This window comes from Hordeum vulgare, chromosome 3H (genome assembly GCF_904849725.1).
Source record: "Hordeum vulgare subsp. vulgare chromosome 3H, MorexV3_pseudomolecules_assembly, whole genome shotgun sequence".
NCBI lineage: Eukaryota > Viridiplantae > Streptophyta > Magnoliopsida > Poales > Poaceae > Hordeum > Hordeum vulgare.
The window spans coordinates 171,706,463-171,732,850 of record NC_058520.1 but is presented as its reverse complement, the minus strand read 5'-3'; the positions used below and the strand labels follow the sequence as shown (position 1 = coordinate 171,732,850).

Here is a 26,388-nt window from a genome sequence, read left to right as displayed (position 1 = left end):
TGAGGAGATGCGTGCGGGCGTCCTGGTCACCCTGGGGAATGCGAGCGCTGATCCAAGCCGCGAGTGGAGAAGCACCTCGTGAACCGGAAGCATGGGTCCTCCCCGGACGAGGAACCTCACACGTCGAGTCGCTGTCGTCGCCTCCGAGACGCCTGCTCAAAGTATGCTCGCTCTGGCGCTGGGAGCACCGGTCTTGACTTCCCTCGCCCCTCCGGCCGGAGGTGCGATGCGAGGAAGATCCCTCCGCGTGGTGCTGACCGCTAGGGTTGCGGCGCACTCCGGGGTTGGGTCCCGGAGACTCTGACTGGGCCTGATCTGGGTCAAGCCGTGTCTGCTGTTTGTTGGCAGCGTCAAGGAGATCTTTGACCCGCTTCTCCTGGAAGGCGCGCTCCTCTCCCTCCAAGCTTGACATTTCTTCCATGGCCGCCTACGCCACCCGCAAGTTGGCCGCAGGGGTCCCGTAGGTGGGCTGGTTGCCGCCTAAGATCTTAGCAATGAACCGGCCGCGGCCGCTGACCGATCCAAGCCGGCTAGGGGCCTCGGAAATCACAGTGAGGTCGTATGCCGAGTTATACTCGCGCTGTGTGGCCTCCATCCGACGCTTTGCCGAGGCGATGGCAATGCCCTCTTCCAAGATATGTTTGCGAGCCTCCTCCAGTGAGGCTCGGGCGTCGTTAGGGTTTGCGGAAGCGGCGATGGGTGTCTTCAGGCCGGCGAGAGCGTCCTGAAGAGTATCAACGGTGACAGCAGCAGGCTCACCAGCGTCCGCCAACGCCTTGCCATGAGCCGTGCTGGTGCCAGCGCCGATAACCATCTCCTCCACGATGTTGGAGACGGGGGCGACAAGGTATGGGGTGAAGAACCCCACCGACGGCGGAGGGTCGTCGAAGACGAGTACCTTGCAGGGGTACACGTCATGTGCAGGCATCTCAGCGATAGAGAGCCTGCTGAAGCTAGCGCATAGCGCCTCAACGTCGAAGTCCTCGCCGAAGTAGCGAGGACCGTCGTTGAGATGCAGGTTGCTAAAGGTAACGCTAAGGTTCTCCATAGCAGCGACGACGACGCTAGGAGGCGCCTCGTCATCGGAATCTTCGTCTGAATCCGCATGGCGGACGGGGACGTGGATCATCATCGGTGTTGCCTCATCGAAAGCGGGCTCCACGGGAATGCAGATCGATCCGGACGCGATGCATCCGGTGGTGTAGGTGCGGGGCCCCGCCCAGCGCGTAAAGCCAGCTGATGCCGCTATCGGCCCCACGGTGGGCGCCAAATGTCGGTGAATACTCACAACATATGCCATAGGTAGGCTAAAGTCGGTGAGAACCGAAGGGGCAACGGAGGGCGCTGGGGACGAGGTTGGTACAAGCATGGAACGCACGATGTACCCAGGTTTAGGGCTCTCCGTAGAGGTAAGACCCCTAGTCCTGCCGGAGTGTATGATGTATATGGATGGATTACAGGGTTGTCCTGGAGCTGTGTTGAGGAGGAGGAAGAGGCGAGCAGACGGCTCGTCTCTGCCTCTCTCTATGCGGTTGTTGGGTGTGAAGTGTTGTTCGACCGACCCCCTGCATGGAGGGTGACCGTGGGGTTTTATAGACGAACCCCCCGGCCTACAATATGGATAAAGGGTACAAGAGTGGGACCCGGCTGGCCAGGGGGCCCACGAGGGTCTCGTCTTGTCGCTTGAGGGGCCCGCCGGATGCATGGTCTCGTCTGGCGGTGGGACCCGTCGGCTGGCCAATGAAGCTCTCGCGTAAGGTTGACGCCGAGCACGTGTTGTACGTCCTGCGTCGTCAAGCGAGATTCGTCATGGGCAGATAGTACGACCGCCTCCACTGTTCCCCACGCCGAGTGCAGTAATGGAGTGGGAGTTTGACGGTCCGACACTATGCTAGCTGATGGATCAGAGCCGGGGTAGGTCAGCGGCGTGGCCACCGACGCTCGTACCTGCCGGCCACTCTGATCCAGTACCTTTGCTGACGTGTAGCTACCTTTAATCGTAGGGTCTCGTCATGACCTACGATCTGATGTGACTTGAGATCCCCGGTCGGCTAACCTGCTTGGCTAGCCGGCTTGGGCACGGCCGCCTCATTCCTAGCCGGCTGGCTTGGCCAAGACGGTCAGGAGGAGGTAGCCGTCTCGCCTCTAGCCGGTAGGGGTTGTCTGGCCGGCCAGAGAGTTGGCTGCCTCGTCCTCCAGCCGGCAGGTGCAGCCTAGCCGGCCAGAAGACTTGGGCCTTTGGAAATGGTACTTGGTCATATCCTTTGGGCAGGAAATGAAGGAGCAGGCTCGATGAGCCTACCCCGGGGTTATCCCCCCGACTATACTAGACAAAGAGGTCCACTCGATTGGTACCCAACCCACATGATGTACGTCTTATGAGCACCGATACTGGACAGTATCATCCATGCGGGGACCAACGATGTGCCTGGAACACGTAAAAACGGCATAGTGGCCCTACCTGGCACGACCCCATCACGAGAGTGACCACACATCACTCCCGCCACTAGTAATGTGGCTCTTTGCTAGCACCGACCAGGGTAATCAACAAAGCCCCGTCCTATAAAGGGGTAACGTGGTCGTACATGTAAGGTTGGGACGGTCGACATATCATAAATCTATTCCCATTTCTGAAACCATACACACACAAAATACCCGGTGCACCACTTCACCAAAAGTGGCCACCTAACTCATTATCACCCTCGGGCATTAGTGGCACCCGACGGGGTTTTCATAAACCTTAGATTTAAACCAACATCATGCTCATGCTACTACTATTCTAGCTTTACTTGTCAACATGGTATCAGCGTGACCCTCATAGGTGGTAGGATCATGCTCAAAATTCAAGTGCTCTGGAGGAGCCATCGGTAACATCACTTCAAGGATTTACCGATACTTATGATTCACATGCAACGGAAATATTTGCTTTACTAGCATGCAATATAACACATGCTCAAACATGGTCAAAGGGCTGCTTGCCTTGGTTAGCTAAGTATCCGGGGTCTTCGAGGTCTTCAAGTCCAACTCTTTCGTCACACGGGTTTTCTATCGTCATAATAAATAAAAGCAATAAGTAGCTCACTCCCAAACAGATCACAAAGTCACTTTAAAATTGTTGTTTAATTCTGATAAATCCATATTTTTATTTTAAAAATATTTGTCTCTGGTTTTAGTGAAAGAATGTTTTTAAAATCAATATAACAAAAGCAAAACTATTCCAAATTAACCCTTTTTATTATTATAAAACAGAATAGTTGTTGCAAAAATTCATCCAAGGGTTCTATTAAATACCACACATATTTAAGAAAATAACAGTGAAGGAATCATAATTTTTCATTAGTTAAATATTTTTATGAAAATCATTTAAAATCAAATTTTAAATAAAAAAGAAAAGGGCAACAGCCCTGGCCTGGCTTGGCCTGGGACTGGGCCGTCCCACTGGCCAGCCAACCAGCCTGCCACGCACGTGCCGTCAGGTTTGAACCTGACGCGCAGCCCCTGCGGTCAGTGGCTGCGGGCAGCGAGGGAGAGAGAGATGGGCCACCGTCAGATGGGGCACACCTGTCGAGGTCGTCTCCTACCTCTGGCCAGAGAGGAGGAGGAGCACGCCGGCATGGCTACCGACGTCCTCAGCCCCTAACGACGACAGGAATGGGTCCGGCTCGTCGTCGCCTACCTACTGGTGGTCGAGTAGACGACAGAGGGGCTCTGGTTCATCGGCGACGAGGTTGTCGCAGCAGAGGGGTTTTGGGTGAAGGTGGAGGTGGCAGCTACGGGCACGGATTCGCTCGGGGAAGAGAGGGGAAAGCTTCCCGGGGTCGCGGCGAGTGTTTTGGTGGGTAGAGGGACGCGAGAACCGACGTGTAGCCGGAGATCGACCGGAGCTCTGAGGCGGAGGGGCCTCGGTCGATCTCGAGCAAGGGGCTCTGCTTGCTCAATGGGGTGGCTAGGGAGGTGATTGAGGTCTCGGTGAGGTGGAGTGAGGGGTTTTGGAGCTAGGGGAGGGGCAATATATAGGCCCGCAACGGTGAGCCGACTCGGGAGCGCCGGTGATCCACCGTGGCGTGCATGGGGTGCAGAGAGAGGCTGGGGTCGAAACCACGGTCTCAGGACATGGATTTGGACCTCCAGGACTCACTCCGAGAGAGAGGGAGAGAGGAGAGGCACGCTATCATGGCCGCGCTCCTCTGGCGCTTCTGGTGCGCGCGGTCACGCATCACACCGGCTCTTAGCGCGGGAAAGGAGGGGACCTGAGGGCTGTCTGATGCATAGAGGCTGTCGGGGAGAGGAGAGACGCCGCGGGGAGGCTGGAACTGGCCAAGGGCATCGCCCCCACCTCTGTTGCTCTCTATAGTTCGCCCAGAGCGCAGCTTTGGCATGCCACGGCATGCTAGCGTGCTCTGGGGTGCCTTGGACGTGTCTAGCATGTCCTGGGCACTGGCTTGGAGATGCCTAGCCGTTGGAGTCCCGTGGGAGCCTCGTCTGGTCAAAGGAAGACAGGGAAACAGGTGATGTCAGCCTTGGGCTGAAGCTCAAATTGAAGATTTTGGTTTATCTACTTTGAACCAGAGAGGGGTCACTTGACTGGAGTTAGGCACTGATGTCAGCCACCTAACCTATGAGTTTGGGAGAAAGGGATTGGGTTTAGCTGGGGTTTAGAGGGGTTTTACCCAACTGTTAGAAGGTGCTCGATAGTGGTTTGGGGCGGTTGCACCCCACCACTGTCTTTGCAACTTAACCGGATTGGGTTTGGTGCTAAAACATGGGGCTTCAACAAGTTTGAGCTCCAATGGACAAGTTTAGCTTCGTAAACTTGAAAACATCCCTAAATGACCAGATATGTTCCTTCCAAAGGGAGTGTGGGCAAATCAAGTCCCACAAATCCCATTTTTGGCATGGAATCTTCATTTGAGGTATTAGGCACTCCTTCAAAGTTCCAGCTCCATTGAATAAACTTTGCTATGTAGAGTTGCTCTAACTTCATACTGGACAGAAGGGTTTTTGCAATTATTTGGTGACCTTAACCACCTTGGATCAAGGTGAAACTTTATATGGGCACCAAATATGGCCTAGGGAGACCACTGGAATTTTCTCGGAATTTATGGAGAATACTTCCTTTGGAAATATTTCAAAAGGTCAAAACAAATAGAAAAGGTTTTCAGGGTTTTACTCAATATTTATAATATAAATAGGGGTTGAAAACCTTATGTATGGAAAACATATGTCCTTCTGAGTATCTCCAAATTTTCTCGGATTTTTCTAAGGCAGAAAAGTATTTTTCCATATAGGAATATCATTTCTGGCCTCAGAAATGGACATGCAAATAAAATACGAAAATATTTCATAAAATAATTATTTTATGGTTTTAGTGAACTAAAATGGTGTTAGAACCAAATCTCCAACTTTGGGTAAGAGCACCTCTTGCCATCCAGGACTTGTAGTGCAACCCAAAGGAGGGTTTTGCATTAACCAGAAATAAGAAAAAGGGTTTTGAAAATAATTAGGTTAGGAGAAATATGGTTTTTGATATCACACAATCAAGCATACAAGCATACAATGACAATCATGGCACTCACAACATTAGTTTTGAAAAAAATTTAATAAACTCAGGTTTTTGAATTACAGAAGAAGTGATAGTGAAAGCAGGGTGTGACATCCTCACTTAAGGGCAACACTCTATGTTTTACATGAATAAAAAGAAGATCATCACACTTTATAAGAAGTACTCAACATAAAGACAAGTGAAAACTACCATGATGTATGCAAATGTATGCCTCTGCGAGTGTAGCAAGATATGCAATGATACTAGCGCGTCATGTAGCAATAATAAGGGCAAGGCCCAACAATAATGCGGCTCTATGATCAAGCAAAAGCATGTATGACATGAAGATTAAGTCATGAGATGGTGGATGTTGCATGTCAATGTATCTCGGAAAGGCTATGGAATGCCTTAATAGGTAGGTATGGTGGTTGTTTTGAGGAAAGATATAATGAGGCTTATGTATGACAGAGTGTATCATGTCATGGGTTTGGATGCACCGGCGGAGTTTGCACCAACTCTCAAGACGAGAAAGGGCAATGCTCGGCACCGAAGAGGCTAGCAAACTATGGATGGTGGAAGTGTCAACAATCGAATACTCACATTAGTCTGAAAAACTCATACACTTATTATCGGTAACTCTCTATCTAGTTAGGAAATACACAAAGAGACAAGTACCCGAGGAGGAGTGTTTGGGGGTTTGGTTATCCTTGCGCATCATCGACTCATGGTAACGTGAGGGTACTCTATATATTCCGACCCCTCCAGAGGTTAGCGATCAATTTAGTAGCTAGAATTCTCAACTAATTTTTTGTTTTTGAAGAAGACACGGATTTCCCAAAATACGACACCTATCACTAATAGGCTTAAGCTCTTGGCACCAATAGTCCAAACATTAATCAAATCAATACCTCAAAACTATTGCAAGTTACTACTATACTTAAATAGCAACCTTAATTACCTACTCATGCAAGACACACAACTCAGTGCAACAAGCCAACTCTCTAAAAAAGATAAGCATGATAACTCAAGAGAGTTCCAAAAGCAACCTAAATAAAAGCTCTTAAAAACATAAGCATGAAAACTAAGAGCTAAGCATGACAGTAGCTATGGAAAGATAAAGAACACACAAAAAAGATAAGCATGAAAACCTATGTTGTGTTCTAGAGTGGAATGGAGCGTGTCTCTCTCCTTTACTCATGCTTGGCTTCTATAGCTCTATCTTCTCAAGTTTACTCATAACATGGGCTAAAGTGATATCATCCTTTATGTCAACAATAGGTGGGATTCCGACAAGATTTTCCATAACGTTAAGAGCCTCCCCAACGGGAGCTTCCAAGATATTTCCTCCTATTGTTGTGTCTAGAACAAACCTATGCCAAGAAGTAATACCAACATAAAAAATTCTAAGCAAAATAGTGGTGGATTGCCTCTTGGTGGCTCTATCTTGAGAATTTTTAATTCTATACCAATCATCTTTCAAACTTTATCCAACCCTTTGTTTGAAGGTGAGAATCTCTCCTTTGGGTGCAACACAAGAGGCAAAGGATTTAGGCATACCCACTAAATAAAGCAAAGTAACTATTTTTTTTGTGGTTTTTGGTATAAGACTCTAAAGAAAAAACTAGTAAGCAAACTAACAAGACTAAAAAGCAAAGGTAAAGGATATCGTGGAACTCCCCTATCTTGAAGACTGGAGTCCCCAGCAACGGCGCCATAAAACTTTGCTTGATGATGAGATGATGTATATACTTCTCGCACCTCGTTGGTTACCCCAAGTGGAAAGTTGAGATGTAGTGAGCAACAAGTTTTTGCCTTACTCGGAGACTGTAAGATTTATCGAATCAGGAGGACTCCTAGGATCAACAAGTAGGTGTCTCCCACCCTAGCGCTAGCAGAAGACGTGGACCTGCACACACAACAAATAACTTTGCTCCCTACGAGTACAGAGACGTTATCAATCTCTTCGGCCTTGTAGTTTGCAAAGGATCAAAACACAAGCGGGAAAAGTAATAGTAATTGCAACGGAAAAGTAAATGAAAGCGGTAAATGGTGGAGGTGTAAACAATGATGGTGATTTGGAACGGAGTCACATGATGTTCACTAGTGATGTCTCTCTCCCAAAAGATGATAAACAACTATGCTTGGGTAAACAAATTACAGTTGGGCAATTGACAGAATTATGAACGCACCGCAATGCTAATTATGCTACTTGATAGTTAGAGGCTCAATAGTAATGGGCAGTACGCCAAGACAAATAGACCGTTTATTCATCAGCATCTACTTACTAATCATCCACCTTGAGATATCTATCCAGAACATCTCGCCGGTATTAAGTTGCGAGCCCCACCCAAAGTGTAAACTCAAAGCAACGGACAACTGCATTAACGAACTATGCGTAAGGTAAACAATCCTTGCAACCATGGTCACAAGCACCATTGTATTATCCCTGGTGGCCACAACACATCCCCTGGTCTCATGTTTCTGTCGCTCAAGCTAGACATCGAGGGGCATGAACCCACAATCATGCATAACTCCCCCTCTTGGAGTTACAATCTACTACTCGGCCAAAGCAATAAATAGCAACATAATATAATAGGATAATCAAATATATAACTCATAACAATCTGAACATAATCTTATAATCCATCGGATCCCAACAAACCTAGCATAGCAATAGCAAGAGAATTACATAGATGCCTTGATCATGTAGGGCAGCTCACAAGGACTAACCATTGAAGCACAAGATTGGAGAGAAGACATCACATAGCTATTGGTCATGGACCCATGGTCCAAGGAGGACTACTCACGTCAGGTCCGGGAAACGTCCATGGTGGTGGAGAAGCTCCCGGAGTTCAATCCTCCCTCCGGCAGGGTGCCAGGAAGAGATCTCCTAACGCTCCCGATCTCGGAAGCGCTGCGGCGGCGGAACGATGGAGAAATTCACGATTCTGGATCCCGTATAAGGTTTTCCTCGTCAAGGGGTAAATATAGGCGAAAGGAGGGCACCAGAGGGCGTGGGACCCACCCAGGCATCCTCCTGGCGCGACCTAGGGGTGGGCCGCGCCCACATGTCGTCTGGGCGGCCCCTAGCACCCCTCTGGCCCACTTTTGGGCTTTGTGAAGCTTCTGGCGCGTTATTTTTTATATATTTTTCTCGGGATTTTTCGGGCTTCGAAAAGTTGGGTAAAAGCCCGTGCAAAAAAGACATCAGCGGACAGAAACTGGCACTGGGTGCACTGAGTTAGTAGGTTAGTCCAAATATGTGTAAAATGATATAAAAGTGTAGCAAAATATATAACAATGTCACCCAAAAGATCATGGAACAAGCAGAAAATATAGATACGTTTGGGACGTATCAATCCCCAACAACGTCATGAAAATCAAGAAAAGGGAATTTGAAGATCTCACACAACGGAGTTCAATTCTGATGGAATATTTGGATGAGTTTAATCAATTGTCTTGCTATGCTGGTGATGAACATAAGATATCATTACACTTGTCGGTGTTCATTGTTTTCTTTGTTTATTTTAGTTCATTTTATTTTTATGTTTGAAAAACTTTAGGAAATCCAAAAATATTTCTTGCTTACTTTTTGTTTTTATTTTTAGTTAGTTTGTACTATTAAAAAGAAAACCCAAAAAGATTTCTTGTTTTCTGCTTTTGTGTTAGTTGGGATTTCTTCTGTGTAAATAGTTTTTCTCGCTTTTAATGTTTCTTCTTTCTTTTCCTTCCTTAAGGAAAACTAAAAACTCCAAAAACATTTCAGTGTGTTTCTTTGAACTTCTTTTCCTTTCCCGAGTCGTCGTAAGTAGAAGACTTTCTATGAATTTTTGAGTGGCTCTTATGTGCATTATTGTTGAATTGATCAAAGGCCAAAAATTTCATTGTCTTCTTCTTTGTATAAAGTATTTGCATATTTCAGCTTTAGCCCATGACGTGCTTGCACTATTATAATTTCACACCATTCGGTCATGCAAGTGAAAGGTAATAATGACGATGATTTGATGAAGTGATTGTGGTAAATAATAGTTGGTATGAACTCTATTTATTTTTGTTTTTGTAAATATTTTTTAACTGAGTAGTATCGATTTAGCCTATTGTGAGTAAACAAATGTATGATGACAATCAAAGATTATAGTTTCTCAATCAATGATTAAGTAGCTATGAGTGGATAATATGTTATCTTGTGTGTCAACATGCATTAAAATGATTATGATGTAGTATCTTTGGATGGTATCCTCCTCTAAAATATTTAGATGGCTTGACTTGGCACATGTTCACACATGTAAGTGATTTAAACCCATATTGCTTCTATGTTATTTATGCTTAGAGTGTTCATATCCTCCTCATGCTCATGTTCAACACTAATTATTCAAAATGCATGATTATGACCATTGTGGCTCTCTAGTTGAAATCTATTGCTAGCCTTCGCGTGTACTAAGTGAAAATATTGCTTGTCCATCCAAAACCCCTAAAATAAAGTTATGTCGTAAGAGTCCATCATATCTACCTATATACGATATCATCCTTCTATTCCAAGTAAATTTACGAGTGCCAACTCTAAAACTTTAAATGACTATCTATTTTGTGTACCCCAAAGATCAAGGAGCGGTTGAGTGGTCAATATCTTCCATGCCAAGTGTGTGTAACTCGCGACGAAAGTTTATTCGCTCGTCAACTTTGAGGGAGGCTGGTAACAGGGATGCCTAGTCCCGCCTTAATCTATAAAAATAACAACAAAACTTCCTTCGAACAGCTGATTGATTGGAGGGCAACCATAAATTCATCTAGCCATGGTTGTGTATGTATGATGGAGGAGGGGAGATTTCTTTTTTGCATGATAACCGCCATTAATGCATTTAGCATGGAAGATATTGAACACTCCATCGTAAACCATGTTCTGAAAAGTACACCTCCTAAAATTGCAATTATCTCTATTTCAAAACAATGAGCTTTGACACACAAACAAATCCATGATTCCCTCTGCGAAGGGCCAATCATGAGAGCGATATTGTCATTATTAGTGTAACATGTATTTGGTCTAATTAATGTTGGGTGTGAGCATGGATGGATGTCTTCTACCCTAAATTGCAATGCTTAGTCGCTGCATGAACTTTAGAGGTGCCCTGCATTTATGTTTTGCAATCTCGGAAAGGGCTAGCGAGATACCACCCTATCATATTGTATCATGATTGTTTTGACAAAGTGTTGGTGTTCGAGATATAGTATTATTGCTCACTAGTTAATTATGCCATTGACATGAATAAATATGAATTCTAAATGTTATCATATATGTGGTTAGTTCATGATTTATGCTAAAAACTTGATTACCAGTTAAGTTTATGTACGACAACAAAATAAAATGAGTTTGTAAAGGTTTTTCTTCGTCACTTTCGGTTTATCAACTAAATTTCTTGAAGACAAGCATTGAGTTAAGCTTGGGGAGTTGATATGTCTAAAATTTATCTACTTTTTCAAACACTTTTGCTTTTTTCATGAACTTTAATATACACGACTTGCATGAAACTAACCTGGACTAACGATATTTTTGTGCAGAAATAAAGTTCTCAGAATTAGACAAAATTTTATGGATAATTGTTTTGGAATACATAAAAAATATGGGCGCAAAGAACTACTAGAGTGGGGCCACCTGGGAGCCACAAGCAATGAGGGCACCCCACGGGGTGCGCCATGTGAGCTTGTGTCCCCCTCGAGCCTTCGTTTGCCCTAACTCCGAGTCTACATATACCGTATTTCCAAGAAAAAATCGAAGAGAAAGTTTCATCACGTTTTACTATACATTGGCGGCCACATCATGTTCTTCCTCAAGAGGCTTGATCTGGAGTCTGTGCGAGTCTCTCAAGAGGGCAATTCATCGTCATCGTCATAAACAACCCTTCTTCATCAAGAACCTCGGTATTCTCACCATCGAGAGTGAGTAATTCCATTGTGGGCATATTGGAGGTAGATGGAAATGGATAAGATTCATCTTGTAGTCGAGTCAATTTATTACGGCTTGATCCCTAGTATCCCCTAAGTTGTGAGATAGATATTCTTATGGCTTTTGTTATGCTTAATGCTTGTCACTAGGGGCCGAGTGCCACGATTTCACATCTGAATCTATTATGTTTTCATGAATATATTTGAGTTCTTGATCATATATTGCAAGTTATATGCACCTGTTGTTGTTCTGATCCATAGACCTCAAAGTGATAATATTTGGGATACTCTCCGGGGATGACTACAATTTGAGGAGTTCATGTATTCACTATTTGTTAATGCTTTGTTTCGTTTCTCTACTAAAAAAGCGCCTTAGTTACCCTTATCTTTCATTAGGACCCTGCTACCACGGGGGTGTAGGACAAAAGATGTCATGCAAGGTCTTACTACAAGCACGTATGACTATACATAATACATGTCTACATATGACTGATGAGTTAGAGTTAATTTTGCGTTGTTCTAGGTTGTGGCTGTTACATAACGAATTTCATCCAAATATCCATCGCTACTCCATTCGTACGCTTTAATAATATTGTCTTTTCTCAAGTTACTATTATTGCTAATGTTACACTTGCTACAAAGTTGTTGTTACTACAATTACCGCTATCAATTTTATCATATTATTGTGCTACTAATAAATTACTGCAAGGAATTGACTTCTCACGTGTGGCTGAATTGACAACTCATCTTCTAAGGCTTATAAATATTCTTGTGTTGGACCAATAATTTGATGAAATATTATCCTCAAAGATTATTGCGGTCCATTACACTTGTGGATCATCAAGAACCAAGGTTTAACGAACTAGAAGGAGATGACACTCAAACAACGTGAACGATACCTGCATAGACACACAAAGCAAATGCTTGCATTCAACAAAGGCAAGAGAGTTGTCAATTCCCTTATTCTCACCAAATTACAAGGATCAAATCTGGTAGTGATAGGTATGCAAACAAAATAAAATAAAAAACGAAGAGCAATTATAGGTTTTAGTAATGATGGGAAATGGACCCACAAACCATAGGTCACTAGAGGCACCTCTCCCATAAGCATAGCATCAGCGGGTAACAAATTATTGTTGGACAATTGTCAAAGTAGCACACAATTATGATCATGATTTTTCATGGCATGTTTCTTATATAGAAATTACGTCTGTGACAAGTACATTGTTAAACTTATTGGCGTCTACTACTATTATTGTGAAACGTCATAAAAATAGATACAATCCAACAAGCCTCCCGGTTAGAAGTTGCATGTGAAACAACGTCATTGTGATGTAAAAAGAACTTTACACATGGGCTCCCATGGAAACGCACGACTACTATATCTCACCTTGAGCGAGAACATAGGATGTCTAGCTGAACTGGATACAATAGTCAAACCGGCCCATGTCCACTTTTCTTCTCCGTTTTTTCAGAATTTTTTTATTTTCTTCTGTTTGTTTTCTTTTGTTCTTATTTTCTTCTTTTTTTATTTGTTTATTAGTTTTATTTTCAATTTTCCTTTGTTTATTTTGGGGGTTTCACTGTTTCTATTTTCATTCTATGATTTTGTGCACGTCAACAATAATTTTTAAATAAATTTTAACATTATTAAATACAATATATTTGTCTATTATATGATCAACAATTTTTTTAACAATTTCCGATTGTTTGATTAACATTTTCCAAATAAGTGATTACCATTTTTTGAATATATAGTGAACATTGTTTCTATAGATTTTAACATTTTTAAAATTCTTGATTAACAGTTTCAAATTAAAAAATGAGCTTTTTTAATAGATAGTCACCATTTTTTCTATACACGTTTAACATCTATCAAATGTTTGATCAACATTTTACAAATACTTGTTCAATATGTTTTTTATTATTTGAATAACATTTTTATATACACTACAAAAATATCATAATATTTTTAATACGTGGTCAACGTTTTTTCTATACACATTTACCATTTTTCAAATACTTATTAAACATTTCTTTCAAATGCTTAATTAACATATATATGTACATGATAAAAAAAATTCATTTTTTGAAGATGATCAATGTTTTTCTTATACACATTTAACATTTTCCAAATGCTTTAGTAACATTTTTCAAATAGTTTTTGAAAAAATAAAATGATTGTCTAACAATTGTTTAATATATGAACAATTTTTATTAATTTTTAAATTTATTTTTCATATACGTGATACACATTTAACATTTTTATTAGTTCTTTTTGAACATTTTCCCCCAAAAATTATAATATTGTTTAATACATTTACTTAGAATATTTCAAAGTATACACAAAATTAAAACAATAAAGCAGAAAACGTAAAAAAAAGGAGATTGTGGCCTCCCGCCCTCCCGGGCTAGGCCATCTCAGTCTTCACTTCAGCCAGGTTCCTACGAAATTACCAATTGAGGAGTACTCCTCTGCCTCTTGCGAAAGAAAAAAATATATTTATTTTTTCTGTTTTCAAGAGGCACGATCATGCCTCTCGCGAAAGTAAATCTATGCCTCTCGTGGAAGCAATCTGTGCCTCTCGTGGAGGCAAAATCGTGCCTATCATAAAAATAATAATAGAAAACATGTTTTTTTGTTTCCGAGAGACACGTCCATGCAATTCGTGAAAGCAAAACTGTGCCACCGGCGGAAGCAAAATCGTACCTCTCGTAAAAAAATAAAAAACATTTTTTTCCGTTTCTCGGAGACAAGCTCGCGGAAGAAAAGTCATGCTTTTCGAGAAAGGAAAGAAGACAAGTTCTTTGACGCAAATTTGTTTTGATTTTTTTTCATCCAAAAGCTAAGAAAGTCCTGTGGAAAACCGGAACACCGAAAACCCCCGGAAAAACCACTCAAAAAGTCGAAAACACGTGCGGAACAATAAGAAATACAAAATTCGAAGCGAATATTCAGAGCGCGACATGTGCTAGTGGCTGAGAACACGCCAAGTGATGGCGTGTGGGAGTGATAGTTGAAAGGCTTCCGAAGGAGTGCTCGCGAACTAGTTGCTCCCGGGTTCCTACACCTCTCGTTGGACGAATCCTATATGACGCCAGCACGCATCATAGAGGTGAGGCTTCGCAAAAAGGGTGCCACCGATGCCGGAGTATGTGCCGGCTCAGGGTCTGCTTCAATGTTTCTTTCTCTTTTATATTTCTTTAATTTATATTTTTCCTTTTTTACTTTTTCTATTTTTATTTATTGTATTTTCTTTCCATTCTTATTTTTCCATGGATTAACAAAATTTTATTGTCTATTACAAATGTTCATCTTAGAGTAAGAAAATGTTCACGGTATATGACAAATAGGTTCATCATACATTATAGAATGTTCATCATATATTGAGAATTTGTTCAACAGAGACTACAAATGTTACTGTTAATTAAAAAAAATCAGCATACATTACACGAAATGTTCAATGTGTATTCAGAAATAGTTCAATATACATTACACAAATGTTCAACCCGCATCCAAAAACTGTTCAACATACATTACAAAATGTTAATTCCATATTTGAAAATTGTTCAACTTACATTAAAAAAATAAATGTGTATTCGAATTTTCTTCAGCGTATATATTTGGATGTTCAAAATATTTGAAAATAAAAGTGCATTTCATTAACTGGCGCCTGCAGTGTTCCAAAATGGGACAGCCCATTGAGTTTCCAGCCGGAGGGAGCTTTTTCCCGTTTTATGAAGCTTCTGGAAGCTTTCTACCTGTTTTTTTTTCAGGGCTGGCTTTTGTTCGTTTTTTTTCTTTTGTTTCTTTAATTTTTTCATTTTCATTTTTTATTTTCTTTTTATTTACACTTTATATTTTGAAAAAGCGTAACCTTTTTCAATTTTGATAAACTATTTTTCAAACAAACAACAAAAAATTTAAATCATTAAATGTTTTCAATTTTTACGCACTTTTTTAAAATTGTACAAAACTTTTTAAATACCAATCTTATTTTTTCAAATTTTGACGAAATTTTGAAAGTTGATGAACTTTTCCTTGGAAACGGATGAACATTTTCCAAAACTGATTAATTTTTTTAAGATTTGTGAACTTTTTATTCAGTTCAATGAATTTTTCTAAAAGCGATGAACTTTTTTTCAATTTTGATGAACGGTTTTTACAATTTCTGTATTTGTATTGTTTGAGTTTTTTTCCAATTTGATAAACAATTTTAAACTCATGAATATATTTAATAAATTTCTGAACTTTTTATTATTTCATGAACATATTCGCTGTCGCGCAAACTGGAGGTCGATCTTTTTTCTTGTACTAGCAGTCCAACGAGTGGAATTTGTGGGGCGAACAATTAGTTTTTGAGGGAGCAAATGGTGATTAATGGGCCGCGGCTCGCTCCTGGTTGTTGTAGGCGCCACTTCTCCTAACGGGCGCCTACCGCACCGAATAGGAGGGGGCTCCCATGGAAACGAGCGAACGGGTTAAGACGATTGAGCCAGCGAGCGGCAAATCGTAATGCGTAATGGGGCACGGCCTGCAGGAACGCACGTGAGCCCATTTCCTTCCGGACAAGACTGAATTGGTCAATTCGGCAGCGGTCGCGAGGGAACCCATCCAACCGCCGTCTCTATGGCCTACAACGGCGAGCCGCCGGTGCCGGTGCCGGTGCCGGTGGTGGTCGCCAACGTCGACCACCACCCAGCGCCCCTCATTGGTCTCTTCTTCGACTCACCGCTTCAACATGTCTTTCACAGTGGCCTCCCCTGCACCCCCGCCTTCGCTCCCGCCCACCGGAGCAATCCGGATCTCGTGGCCGCCATCTTGAGCGGTGACTTCTTCCTCACCACCCTCCAGGCGCGCGATCACCAGCAAGCTTTGTGGTCCGTCTTAGACGCCCGTGGCGGCTACCTTCTCCTCCGCGGGGGCGGGACATTGCTCGCGCTGCTAAACCCCTTGGCACGGCGGTGCGAACGCATCTTTGATCTGAGGGACACCCACATCTTCGACGACGACGACTACCTCGAAGGTGATCTAGGACTCGCTTACGGTGGCCTGATCTGCGATGACGAAAACCCCACGAGCTTTCGCATCTTCTGTCTTGCTTCCCATGGAGAGTTCAGGTTGCGGGCTGCGGTCTTCTTCTCGTTCTTGGGAATGGGCGGCAATTGGTTCCTCTCCCCATGGTTGGATGTCCCGCACCATCCCCATGGTCTTTCGCTTGATAACGGCATGCGAGTGGGTAATTTCATCTATTGGCCTTACCGGAATCGTTCGTACGTGGTTGTCTTGGACCCCGACCCAAACAACCCGCGATTGTTTGTTGAGATGATCCCACCTCTCCTGAATCTGAATGGTTTTCTCAGCTCGGTCCTTGGCCAAATTAATGGCGGTAACATGTGCATTGCTTATTCAAATGGATTCAACATCGGTTTCATGCTGCGTCAAGAATATGGCCTTGATGCTGGGGCATGGGCTAACATCAGGGTACTCAACCTGACTGATCCAATTAATGCTAAGTTTCCGCCATTACCCGAGAATCGGCTGGAAATTGCGGCAATGCGGGGTAGCATCCTGTACTTGACAACATCAGAGATGTTCCATGGGCCTCATGTCCTTTCTTGGTTCGCTTGTCTGTGCTTGGAAAGTGGCAGGCTGGAGTGGTTGTTTGCGAGGATGTATGATGGTTTCTTCCAACCATACCACCATTCATCGTGGAGTACTTCTCTGTTACCAGAGTGTGAAAGATTTGATCCCTTCATATGAGGAATGATGACAACCAGGGAAGGATAATCTGTGGATTGCCTTGTTCTCCTGCTAAACCAAAACACCCAGCTATCATCCAGAACTTATCTTCTTTGGACCTGAAGGTCCTGACGAAGTTCCTTGATATTCAGGATTCAGTGACAAGTCAATCCTGTATTTTGATCGTTTATTGTAATTGTTGTTGTCTTCTGTTACCAAACTTACCATTTACATTGTGGGTGAATTACTTCATCTGTTCCTTGACATTCAGGATTCAGTGATTACTCAATCATGTGTATTTTGATCGTTTATGGTAATTGTGTTGTCTTCTGGTGCCAAACTTCCCATTTACATTGCGGGTGAATTACTTCCTCTGTTCCTTGGGTTCGCTACTGTCTCTTCTCGTTGTTGGGGCAAGGCATCAGGACCTTGGAGCCTCTCTTTTTTTTCTTCTGTCTATAAGATTAGTGTTCTTGATCGGTTGTAACCTGTTTACCCATTTTGCTCAAAAAAATATCCGTCTCATTTTGGCACATTAATTAGCAGTGTCTACTATCTCTATGATATGTTGTCCTCAGAATGATGGTGTGTTCTATATGATTTTTTTTTGCATGGGTAAACATTTTTTGGAATGCTTTACTTTAGGAAGTTATTTCTCATAGATTTATAGTGTTCCTTGCACTGCACTAATAGGCTGGCTAGTTATCTTGTTCTCTTTGTAAACTTACACATCTCTTCAGGAATTTGTGTCAAAAGCTGAAACAGGCAAACAAAGTTTGTTAGTGTTAAAGCTTGGATAAATGACACGTATCACATGATATACTACTCCCTCCGTCCCACAATATAAGATCGTTTTTCATGCGATGTTAGCTTGAAAATGATCTTATATTGTGGGACGGAGGGAGTAGCTTATAGTTTTGGATGGAGTATAACCTAGGGCTCATATATGAGTATTTTAGCTTTCGCAATATTTTCACTAGATGTTACTGAAAGATATGCTCAATTGCTGGATTGCTAATCTGATTTTCTTTTTCTGTATACATGCCCAGCAAATATACAGTAGTATTAGATAAGATTGTTCTCCTACACCAACCAGCATCGTTGTGGAATCCTCTGGAGTTTACTGAACTACGATCATGGTCTATATGAACTATGTGATGAGAAATACGCTCAAGGCATCAAACTGACACCCTGAACACTTATGATTTGTGTAACTACCATTGTTGGTCTTCGTAGGCATCAAACTGACGTCCGTTGCATTTTTGCCCCCTTACTGTTTATCTCTTCCTGGTGTTTGTTTTTAATACTTGTCAATTTGATGTGCATGATCTTGTCAGGGTATCCCGAGTGAAGTCTTGCTTCTGATATAGGTGAATATCGCTGTCTTGTTCAAATAGAAATTAGTAGGTTTGATCAACTTGTCTCATATTCCTTTCCTGTTGGAATCAAGTTGTATTGTTTAGTAGTAACATGACTAATCCATTTCGATAATACCCAGAGTATGTATGGAATTTGTGTGGTCATATTGGCCTTCTATTTGCTATTGATTGGAAATTCGATCTACGTGTATAGTGGCAGGCCTCGATGGCCTCGTTCATTTCTTGGAGTTATAATACAGGAATGATCAATGTTAGTTGGACATGAACTTTTGGCAGATGTTGCAGAGAGTTTGGGTTCAGGATGACATGATCATAGTGTTCTTTTTTGTTGGTTCAAGCTGTTATATCTCACGAATGTTAGTATGGATAGTAGTATCCTGCCAAAATGAGTTAGGCCTCCAACCTCTTCTTAACCTTTCTTTAGGAGCTCTACCACCATATGCACATTCTCGCTGAGAGGAAATCGCCATCAAAAAATAATGGCCACATAATGCACATATGCACTGTCGCGTATGAAATAACCGAATATTAGTTGCTGCTGCTGTTAGACATATCTTGTACTGGTAAATAAGATCTGGTGCCATTGTGCGTCGTTGCTCTTTTTCTTTTTGTCAATTTTGTGTGTGGTTACTCGTTGATGTTGAATACTTTCTTTTCCTTTTTATGACGATGGTAGTGAAGTGGGGTGCAAGATATTAATGTCCTCTTGTTCATACAATTAATCCCACGTGTGGCTACGGAAATTTATAGCAACAAAATTACAGAAAATAAAATTGAAATATATGAGAATAATACCACATCATATTTTTCGTCATATATATGGTACCAAACCTAAAGGTAAACAGAGGGTGGATGTATTGTTATATTGCCTTGTGATATTCCATTTCAATTGTATAAATTGATAATGTAAAGGGATTGTATCTGGTGGAAAGTGAAAGATTGCATGCACTTGAGATTTGGATGACTTGCATGTACATTTAAATGGGATCGCTTACTTAGATAAGTAGAGATGATGTCTTGAGCGCTGCTGTGGGAATTAGTTGCAGTCATTTCAACGAGATTTAATTGTATAAAACATAGTTTGTATTAACAATATGAGAATTGATACTAAAATATTATAATCGTTATACTTAATTACTGTATACACTTGTAGAATATTCGTCTTCCCTGTGCATGGCATGGCATAGTGAGTTGGCATTATTGCATGTTGAGATAAGGTGGTGCTTTTCCTATTGCCAGTGACATTGTTAGTTGGCATAGCTGCATGTTAAGACAACTAGAATTAGTGGGGTTCGACTAAGATATAATATAGGCTTTCAGGCGATGAGAACATCTGAGAAAATCCTGAACCTTAACCGCATCTTGAGTCGCACTCAAGCGACTTCGGAGGCATTGTCGTGACCACTCAAAATGCTTCGCCACTGTCGTCCCTGTCGGAGGTGGTTGTGTGGCGGCAAGGTGTGTATGCCAACCTCTCCCTTTCCCAACCTCTCCTATGTCCTTCGCCTACCCATCTTCCATCTCCTCTCGTAGTCTATCGAGGACAACCGTCGTTCGGGTCTTCTTGGATATCTTCGGTCGGCGCCAGATACATTCCTACGCAGTGTAATGCACCCTAAACATCACCAGAACAATTCGACCCCCTTGCGTGTAGCTAATTGTCTCACTCGTTCCACATGCGCAGGAATCCAGTCGAACTTGATGAAAATGTCAAGGAAGCTCATGGAGCTATCATCATGTTTAAAGAGATGAACCTAAAGAGATAACACATCACTGCTTTCACTTGCGCCTTTACAAACAGCTCAAGCACGCTGACTTGTCCCAATGATATGATTTGGGACGACAAAACTGGTAAACCGTTTCTTTATAAGAGTCAAGAAACATAAACAATTAAACACGCACCTCAGAGATGAGGCAATGATCTCTTTCCTGTGTGAGCCCAACGGCCCACCGGACCCTTTGCATTGCGCCCTGATCGGGGGCGCTCAACCAAACCATGGTTGGTGGCCCCCTATGACCTACGCTATATAAAGAGGTGGGGCCGGGACACGCAGTACCAGGTTAAAGAGGTGGGGCCGGGACACGCAGTACGAGGTTAACCGCGTCGCCACCACACCGCTCTCTGCAGTCATCACCATTGCCCCTCTGTCATGGCCACCGGGGCGAGCTCCTCGAGCCAGTGAGAAGGTAAACCCCATCTCCTACTCTGCACTACCGTGAATATGCTACCGATCCGATCCAAAGTGTTCTAACGATGGTAACAAAGCCATTCAGTAATGATTTTCGGTAGTAGCAAAAGATAATAAAATGAATCCCCTCCCCACGAAGAACCGTAGAACAGGGCAAAGAACAACAACAACAAAAAGAGGAGAAAGTCACCGAAGAAGGGCCTTGGGCTCGCCGGCAAAGTGCGCCGCCGCAAGGTCGCGCATGTTCCTGTCGATCCCCACACGCATCGGCAAGCTGAGGTGGGGGAGAATAACATCACCTCCCCAAGGGGGCAAAGGGCACCACCTCCACACCGTTTGACGGCGACGGGGGGCGCCGCCGATTTCGTCTGCTCTGTAGCCGCAGTCATTGTCAGCCTCGACCCAAGGGGACGCGGGCGCAGAAAGGAAGTGGAGGAAAGGGGAGAAAAAGCTCGGCGCGGGCGGGAGGGTCCGACGACGTCGTCGGCTCGCCGGCGGCGCGACAGGGCTGCCGGAATAGCCGCCACTGCAAGAGAGCATACAGAGAGAGCGGCGGTCGGGCTAAGCAGCCCCTCTCTCCATCGCTGTGGGGCACAGAGAGAGCGGCACGGGCGAGAGGCAGAAGAGCCCCGGGGGGGAGGAAGTTGCAGCGCGCGCGGCACGATGGTCTTCGACCCCGTCGCCGGCGGCCGTACTAGGTCTCGTCGGTGGCGAGCCGCGGTGAAGAAAGCTCAAGAGAGAGCTAGAGAGAAAGCGGCGCGCAGGGGGAGGAAAATGAGGCTAGGGTTTCCCAGCTGCGCCGTACCCCTTTTGCCCGAGCTAGATCCACGCCGGACTGTCGGATTCGATCCGACGACCGCGAGCGAAATCCTAGCCCTCCACAGGCCTTTTGGGCCAAAGGGAGGAGGCTGACGGCCCAGGCCGAACCAGGCGTGAGAGCTGCGCGGGAGCTGGCTGGGGCGCGTGGTGGCTGGGCCGGTTTTGGCCCAAATAGCCCTCGCCATTTTTTGTTTTTTGGTATTTCTATCCAGTTTTGGGCAGATTCAAACAGTTGTAGTTTTCCTTTTTTCTATTCAAATTTTCCAACGAAAATTATGTTTTAGAAAACATAAAAGTAAAAGAAATGACTCTGAAAAGAAAAAGTATAAAAGTTCATGAATTTTTATTCATGTTTTTTCCGCTGCAAATAAATAATAGTGCTCTTTTAAGAGAAAATAAAAGTTTAATGATAATTAAATTTTAAGAGCATATTAAAGTGATTATTGAAACAAATATGATTCTGTTATTTTTATGACCAACATTGTTGATAACATAATCATGATTTATTATTGTCGTGAAAGGTGCATTTATTTCTAATATTGCCCAACGGTAATATATATTTAAATTGCATAAACGGTTGTATGTTTTAACTTTGACTAACGTTGGATTAATGCATGCAACCGTTGTTACATTCTCACATCATTGTAGTTTTTCAGGAGGGTTTCACTTGATGAGCTGCATCAAAGATATTCCAACCCTTAGAGGTGAAAACTACTCTAAATGGAGAAATAAAGTCGATATGGCCTTTGTGTGTGTTGAGGTGGACTGAGTTGTGGACACTCCACAATCGGTCAGACCTACAGAGCCAGTCAGAGAGACAACTGATGATGATGATGCATGGGATAAAAAGAGGAGGGATTATGCTACATTGGAGATGCCATACACCCTCGACAACCAAAAGTGGCACACAACAAAAAGTGTATGGCCTTTATAAAGAACACGATTGAGAACGCTATTGCAGGATCAATTCCACAATGTGCTTCCGCATGGGAGTTCCTCGAGAAGATAAAGAGCAAGTGCACTGGTTCTTCAAAGATTTATGTCACTTAGTTGCTAAAACAACTAGTGACAGAAAAGTACACAGGCGGTGGGCATGGCATAAGAGAGCACATCGTGAGGATGAGCAACATGGCAGCTAAGCTGGAACCCATGGATTTGGACTTGGAGCTCAAACCCGCGCTCCTTGTCCACCTGGTTATGGCTTCGTTGCCAAAAGAGTTCGAGACTTTTATTGTCAACTACAACATGTCACCTGAAAAATGGGACATAGAAAAGAACATAGCCATGTGTGTTCAAGAAGATGAGAGACTTAAAACCTCTGATGGTGGCTCTCTGAACTATGTGAAGGAAAAGAAAAGGAACTTCAATCACAATAGCAATGGTTCCCCTTCAAAGCCACATGGAAAATCTTCCATGCAGTATTACCATCAGCAAAAGTCTTTTCTAGTGGACAAAGACACTTGTCTCCACTACAAAAAGACTGGGCATTACAAGAAAGATTGCCCCGATTGGTTAAAGTCCATAATGGCAAAGAGAGGTAACAACATTGTTTCCTTTGTTAATGAATCCATGTATACACAGTCTTTGAATTGGTGGATTGACTCAAGTGCAACTGTTCATGTTGCAAATTCATTACACGGATTCCATTCGACGAGGACTACAAAAATAAGTGCAAGAAGCATTGAAGTCGCAAATGGTGTCCAAGCAGAAGTTGAAGCTGTCGGCGACATCTCCTTGGAGTTAGCTGACGGATTCAAGCTTTTGATTACAGACGTTTTATATGTTCCTTCATGTCATAGAATTTTAATTAGTGTTTCATGTTTGGATAAAGACCATTATGAATGTTATTTTGGACATGGGAAGTGTGCCATATGGTTTAATAATGCTTATATGGGTGATGCTTTACTTCACAATGAGATTTATTTATTATCACTTCATGAAAAAGTGCATTATGTGTGTAATGTGAATGAACAAGTTTCCTCGTTGAACAAAGAACAAAAGAAAAGAAAGAGAACTCACGACTCATCGAAATTATGGCACTGTCGCTTGGGCCATATTTCGAAGGGGAGAATAGAAAGACTAACTAAAAGTGAGATCCTTCTTTCACTAGAGTTCTCAGATTCATATCAATGCATTGATTGTGTTAAAGGAAAGTATATACCACTGGATATGGTACGCAACATGATGAGTTACTCCAACTTTCCATTGGGATTATGGATGGAGGCGCTTAAAACCGCCATTCACATTCTCAATAGAGTACCAAGAAAAATGGTGCCCAAAACACCGTACAAGCTATGGATAGGAAAAGTGTCATCCCTACAACACTTGAGGGTGTGGGGGTGCCCAGCTGAGGCCAAAATGTTTAATCCAAACATTGCAAAGTTAGATCCCAAAACAGTAAGTTGCCACTTCATTGGCTATCCTGATAGATCAAAGGGTTTTCGTTTCTACTGTCCTGAAAGATACACAAAGTTTGTAGAAACAAGACATGCAGTCTTCTTAGAGGACGAAATGATGAGGGGTAGCATGGTAGCTCAGAAAATTGATCTTGAGGAGAAGAGGGTGCATGCACCTAATCCGATGATTCAAGAGCCATTTTTCTCACTACCGGTTGTGACTCCAACCATGACAACAATGGGAGAAGACCCGAAACCTGTTCTTCAGGATCCGACTGAACCTATTGTTGAACATGATAGGGAGGTGCAACATCCATTTTTAGAAGATGTGCCAGAAGTTGAGGCACAGAATGTGCCAGAGAATGAGGCACTTAGAAGGTCTAATAGAACAAGAAGATCAACTATTTCTACTGATTATAAAGTTTATAACACCGAATTGGTTCATATGGAAGGTGATCCCACTTTATATGAAGAAGCTATGAGAATCCCTCACTGATCGAAGTGGATGGAGGCAATGGAAGACGAGATGAAATCGATGAGTTCCAATGATGTTTGGGACATAGAAATAATTCCTAAAGAAGCCAAAACAGTAGGCTGTAAATAAGTCTACAAAACTAAGTATGACTCTAATGGGAATATAGAAAAGTATAAAACACGACTTGTGGCAAAAGAATTTACATAAAGAGAAGGGATAGACTACAATGAGACTTTTCCCCAGTCTAATGTAAGGATTCCTTCAGAATCATAATGGCATTAGTTGCATATTTTGATTTAAAGTTACATCAAATGGATGTAAAGACGATGTAAAGACTATTTTGCCGACAGGTACAATCTTTGTCGTCAGCAAATTGTCGGGGTTGACGGCAAATGGTTAGTTTGCCGTCATGGGCAGACGACAAACAACTACTATTGCCAAAAATCACAAGAAACAAAAACAACACACGACAAAAAACAGTTTTGTCCTCAACTATTTGGGCAGATGACGACAAAGGCACGATTTTTGTCTTCTACTTACGCTATAGATGACGGCAAAAAGTTGTCCACAGCTGCGCCTAACTGACCTAAACGGCACACAGTTTTGCTGTCTTGCATTCATGAGGACTGACGGCAAAAATTAAACTTTACCGTTTGGTACGTCATGCAGAAGACGACAAAGAGTGAAAAAGAATACAACCTGAGGCCTCTCCCTCTCGCGAGTGAAAAAAGACCGCGTACACACCGGACCAAAAAACACCCCAGCACGCAGCAACCCCTCTCCTCTCGCGAGTGAAAAAAGCCCATGTATCCAGGGTTCCCACCGCCGCCACCAGTCGCCGCGAGCCTCCCAGCCGCCGCCGGTGCCCTCCCCGGCTGCCGCCGCCGCCCTCACCGGTCGCCGCCGTCGTCGGTCTGCGTGACATGGCGGGAGGGTAGGCCATCCCGTCGCTCCATTCTCGCCCCACGGCCGGTCGGGCCTACCCGCCGGTCGCCGATCGCCGCCCGCCGCCCAAGGATCCAGGCCGAGGCTGCACGGCTCGCTTATGGCCGCGGCTCGCTTAGGGGCGCCCTCCTCCCAATTCCCCTTCTCGACTGCATCTAACGTATAGGATTCATTCAAGGTAACAAAGGCTCAGACTTGACATTTTTCCTTACGCGTGAATATGATTCCAACGTTGCAGCCCGTCGGAGTTAATTGGAAAAAATATGGCCTGCAATTCTAAATGTTTGCTTTGCAAACAAATAATGGGATTTATTTTTACCTATTGTACGCTTTGCTCCATACAAACTCATGTGCTTTTCCTAATTGTAGCGATATTCTTTTTTGCCTATTCTATTCAATTTTGTACTGTCAGTTTTCTCTTCTGCAGTGTAATCAGGTTTAAGAAAGCAAGAGGTAGCGGAAGCTGCTGCTATAAAACTCACTCAAAAAACTGCGAAGTCTGAATCTGTTTTGCTTTTGAGAGAATCTTATGTGTTGGATGTAAAATGCCATAGCTACCTGTAGCTACCTGCGTGATTCTCAACATAATGGGGCTAAATTGCTGAACACCTTAAGATATTCTTTTGTCACATGAGCGTCTTGGAAATGGTACGGTGATTCAAATGTTGATATTCAACATGTTCTGATTTGGTCCAGCTTCGCACCTAGAAACTACACGGCCATATGTAGCAGAAGACAACTATCAATACTTCGCCTCTGTCGCTCTATTTAATTTCTGACCAAACTGCTCGAGAAAGCTGGGGCTGCACTGCCCAGGACTGCAGCTGGTGCTGCATTGTCCAGCAGTGATACTCGGTCATCACTGACCGGCCTCTATGTTAAAGCATGTGTGTCCTGTAGTGCACAACGGTCTTCACAAGCTATCAGTACTGTCAGGCCAGCCCTTCTATGTTATTTCAC

The 26,388-nt window shown here is 43.3% G+C and overlaps 2 protein-coding genes and 1 long non-coding RNA gene across 3 annotated transcripts; 2 read left to right on the top strand and 1 right to left on the bottom strand.

Annotated features, from left to right (window-relative positions):
• Nucleotides 1–15,472: 15,472 nt before the first annotated feature.
• On the top strand, nucleotides 15,473–17,534 carry LOC123443390. The gene has a single exon (XM_045119738.1). It carries the CDS (start codon nucleotides 16,113–16,115, stop codon nucleotides 17,244–17,246), a length of 1,134 nt encoding a protein of 377 aa, XP_044975673.1. The 5' UTR covers nucleotides 15,473–16,112; the 3' UTR covers nucleotides 17,247–17,534.
• Nucleotides 17,535–19,209: 1,675 nt separating this feature from the next.
• LOC123443391 lies at nucleotides 19,210–20,972 on the bottom strand. Its single transcript, XR_006630648.1, has 2 exons — nucleotides 19,955–20,972; nucleotides 19,210–19,864 (listed from the first exon to the last, which is right to left on the bottom strand). It is a non-coding gene; the product is annotated as an uncharacterized LOC123443391 (long non-coding RNA).
• Nucleotides 20,973–25,223: 4,251 nt separating this feature from the next.
• Nucleotides 25,224–26,097, top strand: LOC123443388. Its single transcript, XM_045119737.1, has one exon. The coding sequence runs from the start codon at nucleotides 25,288–25,290 to the stop codon at nucleotides 25,585–25,587; it is 300 nt and encodes a 99-aa protein (XP_044975672.1). The 5' UTR covers nucleotides 25,224–25,287; the 3' UTR covers nucleotides 25,588–26,097.
• Nucleotides 26,098–26,388: the final 291 nt, after the last annotated feature.